Source organism: Scyliorhinus torazame, chromosome 10, assembly GCF_047496885.1.
Source record: "Scyliorhinus torazame isolate Kashiwa2021f chromosome 10, sScyTor2.1, whole genome shotgun sequence".
Classification (NCBI taxonomy): Eukaryota; Metazoa; Chordata; class Chondrichthyes; order Carcharhiniformes; family Scyliorhinidae; genus Scyliorhinus; species Scyliorhinus torazame.
Genome location: NC_092716.1, coordinates 45,561,465 through 45,574,845, shown reverse-complemented (window position 1 = coordinate 45,574,845; position 13,381 = coordinate 45,561,465). Strand labels below are relative to the sequence as shown.

The 13,381-nt window shown below is 46.6% G+C and overlaps 1 protein-coding gene across 1 annotated transcript in view; it reads left to right on the top strand.

The window, feature by feature from the left end:
* LOC140430530 (Fanconi anemia group A protein-like) overlaps positions 1-13,381 on the top strand; it is a 179,264-nt gene that overhangs the window by 132,641 nt on the left and 33,242 nt on the right. Inside the window, 3 exon segments of the mRNA XM_072518055.1 lie at positions 6,305-6,395; positions 7,874-8,043; positions 8,948-9,053. Of these exon segments, the coding sequence (XP_072374156.1) occupies positions 6,305-6,395; positions 7,874-8,043; positions 8,948-9,053 (367 nt within the window).

Sequence of the window (13,381 nt, the reverse complement as noted above, 5' to 3'; positions counted from 1 at the left end):
TGCTCGCAGTTTTCTGGGCAGTCCAGTACTTTTCCTACATTACCGGACTGAACCCCATCACCATTTTGACCGAGCACACCCCCACCCAACTTTTACTAGACGGACGACTTAAAGACGGTACCGTCAGCCAAATCCGAGCTGCTAGGTGGACCCTTCTCTTACAAGGACGAGACATCACAGTCAAACGGACCAAAACACACACATACTTAGCGGACAATCTACAGTACCCCGGAACCCCCCCATGAATGTGAAATCATCTCGCCCCACCATAATACAGACCCCTTTATCGCGAAAACACCCCCCAGAAAACTAGCCACTCCATCTCAAAGCCCCCCTCACCTGGACACGTGTGATCCCATTAGGATCTATGTGGATGGATCTTCCACAGTCCTGGATGGGCAACGCATAACAGGTTGTGGGATTTATGTGGAGGACGCGCAGGGACGCGCCCTCGAGGAAATCGCATTAAAATTACCCGGACACTTAGGCGCGCAGGCAGCAGAGCTTGCGGCCATCGCTTACATTATAGAGCACCCGATTCCTTCCCCAGTGCAGCAGACATATATTCAGACAGTCTATACGTTTGCAACAGCCTCACCGAATTTCTACCCCTCTGGGAAACAAGAGAGATTTGTTTCCGCGGATGGGAAACCCCTCCCCTCAGCCACATTACTCCGCCATATTCTGCAAAAAGCCAAGGACAGGACTTTTGGCATTATAAAAGTCCGCTGCTACCATCGTTCCTCCCCCCCTGGAAATGTAAAAGCCGACGCACTGGCTAAAGCAGGATCCAGGCATGGGTACTTTTGGAAGCCCCCCCGAAAGCGCCCCAGTGAGTGCGCCAGTGAGTGCAGTTCAGGTCACGCAGACTAGGGCGAAGATCTAGTAGAGGCCCAGAAGCAGGATAGCGCTCTTACTGAGATCGTGAAAGGGAAGTTTCCAGCCTCATAGGAGAGGTACAGAAATATGATAACCACACATGACGGTGTGGTGTTGAAGGACACCCTTTATGTAGTTCCGAAGCAGGATAGGAACCAATTAATCTGTTTATTCCATGATGGTCATGGACACCAGGGAATCGATCCTACCGCAGCCCACCTCAAACAGCTTTGTTGGTGGCCAAATCTCAAAGAGGATGTATCCCATTACATTGAGAATTGCCTCATCTGCGCACAGAACAACCCAGATAGATGTGCCAAAAAGGCACATCTCAGCCACACCCGACCCGTTAACAGCCCCTGGACTAACCCCCAGATCGATTTTATAGGTCCATTTTCCCCTTGCAGGAATGGCTATAAATATGTTCTGGTGGTCATAGACACTTTTACAAAGTGGGTGGAAGCATTTCCCGCCCGCACCAACACCGCAAAAACCACAGCCAAAATCCTAACCCACCACATTTTTACAAGATGGGGACTCCCCCGCAGTTTTGAATCGGACCAAGGTTCTCACTTTACGGGACGGGTCATGCAGAACGTCCTCACGATATTTGGCATAACCCAAAAATTTCACATTGCGTACCACCCACAGTCGAGTGGTATAGTGGAGCGCATGAATCGGACCCTAAAAACCACCCTTAGAAAAATGGTCCTGCAGAACAACACCACTTGGGATTCTGTCCTCCCCTTTGCGCTGATGTTTTTGCGTAACACTGTTTCCACCTCCACAGGTTACACCCCACACACCCTCATGACCGGACGCCCCATGAAAGGGACAGAGTACTTGTTGGGTTTAGACCTGACCAGCCCTGAAGTTACGGCCCTCACCCACGAGAAAGCCGTTGAGCAATTACTTGCAAATGTAAAAACGGCTCAGTTGGCAGCCGCTGTTAAACTGGGCACTAAAAGAAAACAGAGCAAGGCCTGTTTTGATAAGGCAGTACATGCAATGGAGTATGATATAGGACAACAAGTGATGTTGTCTGTGTATAACCCCAGCACATTTCTGTCTCCGAAATACTCGGGTCCGTACTCCATTACGGATAAAGTAAGCCCGTCGGTATATAAAATCAAATACCCAAATGGTAAGACTGCGTGGTTTCACATAAACCAGTTAAAGGCTTATGGTGCACAGTCAAACCACGCCCACCACGTCATGCTTGACGCAGCAGACCACACCCCGCCCACAGCCAACGTGACCCCACCAACCCCCACCACGTCCAGCCCAGACACGGACTCGCCCCCCGACTCCACCCCTGAAATTTACACTCCGCCCCGGAACGCCCACAGACTGCAGCAGCAGAGACAGCGACTGTGACTCTGGCGATAGCCACAGCACGCCTCCCTACTACCCTGGACCCACACCCAGCGACTCCGAGTTCGACTCCAGTGATCCCTTCCTGATCACTTTATTAAACAAACCACACCACCGACCACCGAACCATACGGACGACCCCGACTTTGTCCCCACACAACTTGATGAAACCCATTGGCACCGCGACAACTCCTACAGACTCATCCGCAACGACGAATGCAAACCCAACTCATACCACGCAGCCCTCTCAACATTAATTCACTCCAGAATGTGGCACCCGGGAGAAGGGGACGACCTCGAGTCAGACCCCCAATCCGCCAACCCTTTGCGACCCTGTTCGCAACAGAGAACTGAGGTGTCCACATGATGATTTAAAGGAAACACTTGGGGAAAAGTGTTGTCCTTCCTGATGGAACCTGCAGGATGTTTTACGTTGTTTTATGTTTGTTTAAGTGTTGTTCGTCCGACAGGAGAATTTTTCTCACCGTCACACACCCATTCACCTGAAACCTTTTAGCTCTTTCCAACACCCCCACCGCGGCCAGACGCTTGTTCAGCGGTACCAACTTGTCCACAGATACCTGGTCATCAGACCAGACGCTTGTTCATCGGAACTAGCTTATCTGCAGATACCTGGTCAGCAGACCGGACGCCTGTTCAGTGGAACTAGCTTGGCTGCAGACACTTTAGCTAATACCTGTTCGGGTACCAGACGCCCGTTCTGATTCGAGGGGAGAAGCACAGCACTAGCGTTTCAGCTGGTACTGGTTCAAGTGCCAGATGCCCGATCTGATTTGACGGGAGAATCACAGCAGCAACCCCACCATGATGACTACATTTTCGCCCATTCTTGTCGGTTGCTCAGGCAGTGGAGAAACGGCGTGAGACCCGCCCTGCCTGGGAACCCCCCGCTGGTCAAAAACGCTCGGGTCGGGGACATATGGTATTGATAACTGTCCTACCTGGGGACTCCATCCAAATCTTACCCGTCGCGCACCATACGCACCTCATTCGAACTTTTCCTTTCAAAACAGTTTTATTTATTTAGGCGACCCTTGGTTGCTGCCTCATGCTATTTACATCCAGGAACATTTGGATGATAAACTTAGCACGGGTCCACCATTGGAAAGTGTGCCGTGTCCTAACATTTGTTTTGAAAAAAAAATGAGGGAGTCACAAAGAGTTACCAATTATAAGAGTTTAATTGACCCCAAGAAGGACAGACACACTAACATACCGGATATTATACCAAGGTAGTTACAGATACTATGCTTGTTTTACAGAACTCCAGAAGCTCCAGGACCGGAGGAAAACAGAACACAAAGAAAGAAAAGAAGGAGGACAGCCATGAGGACTTCTTTCATCGTGATGAAAATTTTTAGGATGAACATTTGGTTGCGTGGGAACGTGGACCCCATTACTCCAAACCCCCCTGCCGTTAATGTTTCACTGCCCCGCAGTACCGAGGGCCCAGTCACCAGCCACGCTGCATTATCCTGGTGTGCCAAGTTCATAACTTGGTACTCCCTGTCGTACGTAATTGAAGCACTATTAGCGTTGGCAATACTCTGCTGTGCAGTGCAGACTATGTGCCTCCGCAAATGGAGAAGGAGAGCGTACCGCGCTCGAACCCCGGTATATCAGATCCGATCCCCTATATTCGGGTATGACCAGGCCCCAGACCCCCGCGACCTATGAAACCAGAATAATAAAACATGCACTTGCGTTTTTCTGTAAATTAAAAAAAAATGTACGAAACCCCATCAACAGAAAATGTATGATCCTGAGCTTGACTGCCAAGCCAGGAAAGAGTATATTGAATGTTATAATTGTTGATGTATGTTTAGCGAGATAGGATAATGCAAGGCTTGATGAGTGTATTTAGGTAAAATTAGAGGTTCCAAGTTTTTATTTTTTTAGATACATGCCCCTGCCTGACATAGCGCCCTCAAGAATTGTTTAGGTAAATATTTGTGCATAGCTAGGGTCAGAGTAGTGGCCATGTAGGAGGTGTCCCCCCGGGACAAAATTTATGTGATCCTTCGCGCTTCGCGTTAGGATCACAAGGAGGGCCTGTAGCCACCTAAAATGGCTGATTCCCGATTAATTTGGCCAAAACCCGATATAAAATGGCTAACCGAAAAGGCTGATGGGAAAAGCAGCCAACAGGACACAAACGGACAGCTGCAGACAGACTAGCGTATTCGGCTCTGGGGAAGTCGGCCCAGATCGATACCTGCGACCATTAGCAGCACATCAACACAGACACCTGCAGTTTAATCGGCTATCCCCGGGAACAATTGCAACATATTTGCAATTGAATGCCGGGCCAGACCTCTCGGCGCCTGCAGTGGCCGAAACAAAGACAGGTGAACGACCACCCCCCGATCGAGGAATCGCCCCATTATTGGAGCATATCGAACCCAGTGATTGGGACCAAGTCCAATCACTTGGGACTCGGGGTCAAGGGCCGCCCCGAGAAGCGGGAAGCCCCTGGGCCCTATAAATTGAGGGGCCAAGTTCAGATCTCTCTCTCTCCCTTCTTCTCCTGCTCGCAACCTTCGCAAGAACATCGACCAGAAACTGTAAGTTTGACTCCAGCGATCGCTACCCGATAGCGACTCCTAGCCATCGACCCGTATCAGCCTTTTGAATCCCGCGGGCCAGATCCGATTCGATAAACCATTTGTTTCGCTGACCTGGTGGGCCATCCCCAAAAGTTAAGTATTGGCCAGTAGTGGTAGGTTTTGATATAGATAGTAGGATTATTGTGTAAGTATTTATTGCTGTACATAATAAATGACCGTTGATTTCAATCTTACTTTTTTTTAATTTTAAAAAAATATATATATTTTATTCAAAATTTTGTGGCCAAACATAACAGTACATAGTTTTTCTTTTGAACAACAACAAAGCAATATAAATAACAGTGGCCAATTTTAAACAAATAAATAAATAATATATAAACAAAAACAAAAACAAAGTTGAACTGAGTGGCAACTGCCTGGTCAAAAATAGTTATGATTTCAATCTTACTAAGCGGTGTGCTGACTTATTAATCATAACTCGAGCTTGAACCACGTGGCGGTATCCGAAAGATACCTGGCGACTCGTGAGCAAAGGTGACATAATCAGAGCTAATAAAACTAAGGCTAATAAGAGCAACAATGGGCCGGATTCTCTCAGCCCGGGGCCGGGCCGGAGAATCCCCGTGACTGGCGCGAATCGCACCACGCCGCCCCGATGCCGGCACGCGATTCTCCACAGAGCGGAGAATTGGTGCCGGTGTGGCTGGCGCGGCGCCAGTTGAGGGCTGCTCTACACAGTCGGCCCGCCGATTCTCGGCCCGGGATGGGCCGAGCGGCCGTCGTAAATAAAGCCGAGTCCCGCCGGCGCCGTCCACACCTGCTCTCAGTTGCCGGGAACCCGGCGTGGAAGGGGCGGCCTGTGGCTGGGGGGGGGGGGGGGGCTCCACTGTGGCCTGGCCCGCGATCGGGGCCCACCGATCGGCGGGCCGGCCTCTTTGGCTGGGGGCCTCCTTTCTTCCGCGCCAGCCCCTGTAACTCTGCGCCATGTTGCGTCGGGGCTGGCGCGTTGAAGAAAGCCACTACGCATCCAGCGTGAACCGCTCCAGTGCCGTGCTGGCCCCCTGTAGGGGCCAGAATGCTGATCCTGAGGCCGTGTTTACGCCGTCGAGAAACGCGGCGACGTTTCCGACGGCGTCAACACTTAGCCTCAGGATCACAGAATCCCGCCCGATGTTTCAGGTTAATGACCTTTCTTCAGAATACACTCGTCTTCAGGGGTCGAAGAGGAAACTGCCAGAATCCTTTCTTTCCTGTATTTGAGGGAGTAATATATATATCAGAGAGAGAGACAGATAGGAAAAGGCCCCCAAGTCTGTACATTCACCCATGTCGGCTGTAGACTATATGACTTCTGCTAATTCCCACTTATCAGTCTCCTGGAAAGGGAATGATAGATTTTGAATAATGGTTTGGAAGCAGGATGGTTTTCTCATTGCTTATTTGAGTTTTATGGTTAATTACAGAACAAAGGTGCAGTATTGCAAAGAGCCTGACTGTTCAGAGCTTCCTTCATTCAGTAGATCATGCTATGAAAGTATTATTTGTCGACTGCAGGTAATGCACCACTTATGTATCATGTTATAGACATGTTATATGTTAAGGTATATGTTCGTGTGGACGTTCCCCCAAAATAAACATTGCCGACCAATTTAAATTCAATTGTGATTCAGCACCATCCTAAAATGTAATTGCCTTAAATTATATTAAATGTTGTGTTACATGTACTGTTGGTTTCTGAAGTAGCTTCTGTCGTGTTGGGTGCTCTGCTACACAGACGAACCAACACGGTTGCGGAAGGTACAACTCAGTTTTATTACTAACAATATTAACATTTGTAAACTGGTTACTGTGGTTCGTTCATCACCCTCTAACCTATGGACCCAGCCCTAACACTATCTTGGAGAGGCACTCAGCACATGGTGAATGTCTGAGTCGCTTGCTGTGAGCTCTGTGCCCTGAGCTGTCTCCTGCTGGAATGAATCGGAAGTGTCGTGTTCCCCGTTTTATAGTGTGTCTACTTTTGCTTGTGATTGGCTGTGATGTTGTGCGTGTATTGATTGGTCCGTTGATCTGTCCATCAGTGTGTATGTGTGTTTGCCCCATGATGTTTATCTGAATATCATGACAGCTTCCAGTGTGGTTTGTTCGCTTTTTAGGTAATTGGCCCGGGCCCCTCACCCTACCCTGACCCCTGAGCATTTGTACATTAAATTGTCACATAACTGAGTGAAGTCAAACATTGAATGGCTTGGACTTGAAATTAATGTACCTGTGTCCCATCAATCATAAACTGTAAACTGAGAGGGGGTATTATCATAAACTGTCCACTGTTTCCCATGCTTCATAGATCAGTTTTCAATACTTTTTTTTAAAAAATGAGGCAGTGGTCTGAATCTGATCTTGTGTCTTTATAACTATAACTTTTAGCAAGTTTAGCAACCATTTAGAAGAGCCCATTCTATTAGGATAAGCAAAATACTGCGGATGCTTGAATCTGAAACAAGATCAGAGATCGCTGGAAGAACTCGGCAAGTCTGCTAACATCTATCAGAAGAGAAACAGAATTGATGTTTCCAGTCCTTGGACACTTCATCAGAACTGAAGGGAGGTGGAATGTGCTAGAGCAAGAGAAACTGCAACAAGAAGTGGTAACTTTAAGAACAAAAGACAGATGGCCTGGTGTGAGAGGGGGAGGGGATTCAGGGGGTTTGCACTGAGGCAGTACACATATGGAATATTTTTAATAAAGGGGGTTTAAGATGGAGGGGAAAGGTCAAAATTTAAAGTGCCAAACTCAATGTTGAGTCCTCAGGGCTGCAATGTGCCCAACCAGCCTGCGCAGGCTTCACTGAAGCATTGCAGCAGGCCAAGAATGGACAACTCGGCACCTCACTCTCATGCCCATTAGTTCTGATGAAGAGGCAAAGGACTCGAAACGTCAACTCTTTTCTCTCCTAATAGATGCTGGTACACCTGCTGAGTTTTCCCACTGTCCTCGATTCTATTCGGATCTTTGTTTTATTTGAATACAGGAGATGGTGTTTGATCTGGAGAAAGTTTGGTCAAAGGCACTGGGAAAAAGTCCAACATTGGAAACTGCCCATTTTCTCCTGGATGTGTTTCAAGACAGACGGGCAAAGCTGGAATTGTCAAACTTCAGTGAGGCATTGGAGCTTCAGACTGAATTACAAATATTTGTCAGGTAAGAATAAGAAAGAAAATTATGGGAAAAAGCAGTTGTGGAGAAATCAGTGTCAATGCTACAGCATATTTCAGCAAAATACTCGGATTGTAAAATTAAAAGAAATGGGCTAACCTCCTTAACCCCCCCTTTGGGCTCCAGTGCAATGCACCACGACTGTGCTTGTCAATACTTGCACCGAAGCCTGCCCCCCCAGATTGAATTGGTGGTGACCGGGCAGATTGTGGAGAGCTGAAGATTTCCGCCCTCGAGACCAGGTGACGGGAGGGAATTGTCCAGGCTCAGTAGCAGAGACAGTGGAGACAAATCCACTCCATCTTACTCAGTGTCACACTCAATTAGTGTTCACAGTCGACGGAAACAGCCAATGTGACTTGATACCAGGCGAGCAGCTCGAAGGAAAAGCTTGGTGGAGTAGAGCCCTGCTTTCCTCGGTCTCTCTGTAGCTGTCAATCTCACATGTATTACATTGAACTGTATAAATGATGCAGCATTCAGCTCAACTAGTCTGTGCAGAGTTGTAACTTTCACCAATGTCTCCTGGGATATGTTCAGCCAGAATTGCTGACAGTGTCAATGTATGGGAAGTTTTGGGTGTTTTTTCAAATTAAAGGATGTTTTTGTCCTTTTAATTGTTTTCCATTACCCTGAGGTGTGCTCCCGGTGCTGGATATAATGCCACAGAGATCAGCTAATCTCTAGGTGGTTCTTTGCACCTGAAGCTAGACGGCAAGTGTCGACAACTGTACACCTGTGGATGGATAACAGCAGAAACGCATCCTGTCATCTCCCGGCATTGACACATGCACTTTACAGCAAGGTGCACGCAATATCTTTATGTACTGGATGGTGCATGCTGTTAATTTAAATTAAAACATTTTTCCTTTTTTTTTGGTCTGCTCAGAATTCTAGTGGCACTTCCTCCCAGTTTGCTGTTCAGGACTCGTAAAGACAGACTAAAGACAACTTTGGAATGTGAGGCATTCTTTCACTTTACAAATACAGAATTGGTAAGTGTGGTGTTGGGAATTACATTGTAATGAGCTAACTCTCTTCAATTATATTAACATACATAGACCCAAGACACTGATCAGTTAATGAAGTACAATTGGCCGGTGGGGCGGGGGGGGGGGCATTGATTTAAGGTAATTGGCAAAAGAAACAATGGTGACATGAGGGGAGGATTTTTCACGCAGCGAGTGTTTAGACTCCAGAGAGCAATGCCTGAGAGTGTGGCAGAGACGGTTCAATCAAGGCATTCAGGAGAGAATTGGATTGTTATCTAAAAAGGAAGAATAAATAGGTCTGTAGGGGGTTGGCAGGGGACTATGTGAATTGCTCCTTCGGAGAGCTATCAAATATATGATGGGCTGAATGGCCTCCTGTGCTGTAATTAGTGAGAATGTGTTTGAGGAATCATTTACTGCTGGAAGATTTTCTTTTTAGGTTCTAGTCAGTTCCAGCATGTAGTTTAATTTTCGGAGCTATGAGGTCATGTTGCAGCTGTACAAAACTCTGGTGCGGCCGCATTTGGAATATTGCGTGCAATTCTGGTCGCCGCATTATAGGAAGGATGTGGAAGCATTGGAAAGGGCGCAGAGGAGATTTACCAGAATGTTGCCTGGTATGAAGGGAAGATCTTATGAGGGAAGGCTGAGGGACTTGAGGCTGTTTTCGTTAGAGAGAAGAAGGTTAAGAGGTGACTTAATTGAGGCATACAAGATGATCAGAGGATTAGATAGGGTGGACAGTGAGAGCCTTTTTCCTCGGATGGTGATGTCGAGCACGAGGGGACATAGCTTTAAATTGAGTCGAAATAGATATAGGACAGATGTCAGAGGTAGGTTCTTTACTCAGAGAGCTGTACAAAACTCTGGTGCGGCCGCATTTGGAATATTGCGTGCAATTCTGGTCGCCGCATTATAGGAAGGATGTGGAAGCATTGGAAAGGGCGCAGAGGAGATTTACCAGAATGTTGCCTGGTATGAAGGGAAGATCTTATGAGGGAAGACTCGGAGAGTCCAGTAGTGGACTCGCCAACACTAAGGACATTCAAATGGTCATTGGATAGATAAATGGACGATAAGGGCATAGTGTAGATGGGCTTTATAGTGGTTTCACAGGTCGGCGCAACATCGAGGGCCGAAGGGCCTGTACTGCGCTGTAATGTTCTGTGTTCTAATCTGCCTGGATAGAAACATTTTATTTCTATCAGGATCACAAAGAATTGGCTTCATTCTAGTTCGAGGTAAAGGTTTCCACCCTTTGTGGTAGAAATTGGTCATTGTTGCGTCTATGATGGAAAAGGGAGCAATAGTGACTGATTTTGCAGAGCTCTGCACTGTACCCAAAATACACCTCAGAAAACGTCAGGGGGCCATCCTGATCTTGGATGATTTTCAGGCATCCTCAGTCAGCTAAAACAAATTCGGCCCGTTTACTCGACTAATGAGGGACCTACATGCTGTATTTAGAGCCGTCCTGAAGAATTAGGCTGCCTTGTGCATGGATAGTACCTTGTAATTAGCCACCATTTTTTACGATAAGTCAGGTGTGATATTTTTAAATGATAGGCTTGCAGACCACGTAAGTACAAAACAAACAAGACATTTATTGGAAAGTTGTTTACTCAACAGAGATAGACTGCTCGTTTTCCCGCGTAGATGGCCGATGAGGTCATCGATATGTCACATGATCAGACTCTTAAAGTGACCTTGTTCCAACTCGGAACAAACATGAATACACAACACTTTCCTCCACCTTTACATTAGATGTTCCTGCAATGAAACACAATATAACATTAACAATTGAAATTTACAATATGAACAATTAACAAACGCAACAGGCAATAAGTTAGATGTTTCGGAGGACATCGATTTGTGTGCGGTTGTCGGCGAACCACAGGAGTCTGTTTTTCATGTTGACAGCATCATTTGCTGTTTTTAGTTTAATTTGGACTTTGCCTGTAGTTGTCTCAACTGGAGTCGAGGTCATATTTGCAGGTTGACTCGGAGTTCAAGTGTCCTCAACTTGGGGACTATCTTCTACAGTTGTTTCTGGTTTTGTCAGGTTCTCAGGAATGTCTAGGTCTTCACTGGGCAGTTCGTTGCGGACTCTTGATTGACTCTGACTCTTGCAAACTAGCTGATCAGCTTGCCTTCTCCAATCAACATCGTCTCAATTTTGAACGGTCCTTTCTGTGCGAATATGATGGCAGGCATCCACTTCTCACTGGTGGTATAGTTCCTGGCCAATACCTCCTGATCTTTATGAAAAACATGGCATTTAGCCCTGTTCTCAAATCACAAAACCTGAATTTGCAGATTCCTCTCAACAATTCCTCTTGCCTTAGGCGGCTTCAACAGATCAAACGCTGTGTGTGACTGACGTTTCACCATGGGTAATGCCGGAGTTTGTGTTGTTGAATGTGTTGTTTTGCTGTATGTCATCAGGAATTGGTTTAGTTGTTTTGGCAATGACCCTTGATCATGAGTTACTTCCAATGAATACTTCATTGCTCAACAAACCTTCCAGCCAGCCCATTTATGGCAGGGTGATAAGGAGCAGATCGGATGTGTTGGATTCCGTTCTCCTTTAGATAATTTGTGAATTATTTCAAAATGAACTGTGGCCCATTGTCGCTAACAAGTTATTCAGGGTAACCGAATCTTGCAAAAATCTCACCCAGTCTTTCGATTGTTCTCTCTGAGGACGTAGTCTTCATAATGGGGACTTCAGGTCATTTGGAGTACGCATGTACTCGAAAACATTCGTCCTTCAAATGGTCTGGCGTAAACTGTATGAACACTTTGCCATGGCCCTTGTGGCCATTCCCAGGGGTGAAATTGCGCTAGTGTCGGCAGGTTTCGAACCTTTGCACTGGCTGAACACATGCCCGCCGTCTCCTTGATTTTGCTATCGAGCTCTGGCCACAAAAATAGCTTCTGGCTGTCTCCTTCATCCTTACTATCCCACAATGACCTATAATGAAGTTGGTTTATGACCCGTTCCCTTAACAATGGTGGAATGATGACCCTCGTTCCCCAGAGGAGACAGATAGTTTGAGTCTTTGGGTAACATATGACTTCAATTCCAGGTTTTCTCCCACCGTCTTGCCACAAAGTACCATGTCCATAACTTCTGACAGTAGTGGACCATTTCTGGTGTAATTCTTAACTTGTCCTGTGGTTACAGGAGTGTTATCCACTCCGTTGAAATAGAAAATATTACCACTCTTAACTATTCAATGACGACGCTTTAGGTAAAGGTAATCTAGAGAATCCCATTGAGATTTGATTGACGAACAAGAGCTTTATCGGAAAGGTGTTTACTGAACAGGCTGTAAAGATAGACTGCCAGTTTGCCCGTGCAGACAGCCAATGACATCATCAATACGTCACGTGATCAGACTCTTAAAGTGACCATGTTCCAGCTAGGAACAAACACAAATACAAAAATCGGGAAAGTTAGTTAGTTAGTTATCCTCCTAGTCCTGGATGGGACATGAGGCCGCAACAACGTTGCTGCAATGGTCCCTGTCTTGTTCTCTGGCTTGTGTCTTGTCCCACGTAAGCCCCATCTCTTCCAGTTCAGTCACCGCAGTGCTACGCCACGTTGTTTTTGGGCTGTCCCATTTACGTTTCCAGCTGGTGTCCATCTTAGAGCAACCTATGGTATTCACTTTTGGGACAGCCTTAGCACGTGTCCGAGCCATCTTATCCAAGTGCTGCTTGGACAGGTCTTTATTGGAAATTTTATTTTGCCAGTAGATACTACAAATCTTACAGACATTACAGGTAACGCAGGAGAAGCAAGAATAATAATTGGATTAGCAGATGCAGGTGATTCAACACCCATTTTAAAATCATGCCTCATAGAACATAGAACATAGAACGATACAGCGCAGTACAGGCCCTTCAGCCCACGATGTTGCACCGAAACAAAAGCCATCTAACCTACACTATGCCATTATCATCCATATGTTTATCCAATAAACTTTTAAATGCCCTCAATGTTGGCGAGTTCACTACTGTAGCAGGTAGGGCATTCCACGGCCTCACTACTCTTTGCGTAAAGAACCTACCTCTGACCTCTGTCCTATATCTATTACCCCTCAGTTTAAAGCTATGTCCCCTCATGCCAGCCATTTCCATCTGCGGGAGAAGGCTCTCACTGTCCACCCTATCTAACCCCCTGATCATTTTGTATGCCTCTATTAAGTCTCCTCTTAACCTTCTTTTCTCCAACGAAAACAACCTCAAGTCCATCAGCCTTTCCTCATAAGATTTTCCCTCCATACCAGGCAACATCCTGGTAAATCTCCTCTGCACCCGCTCCA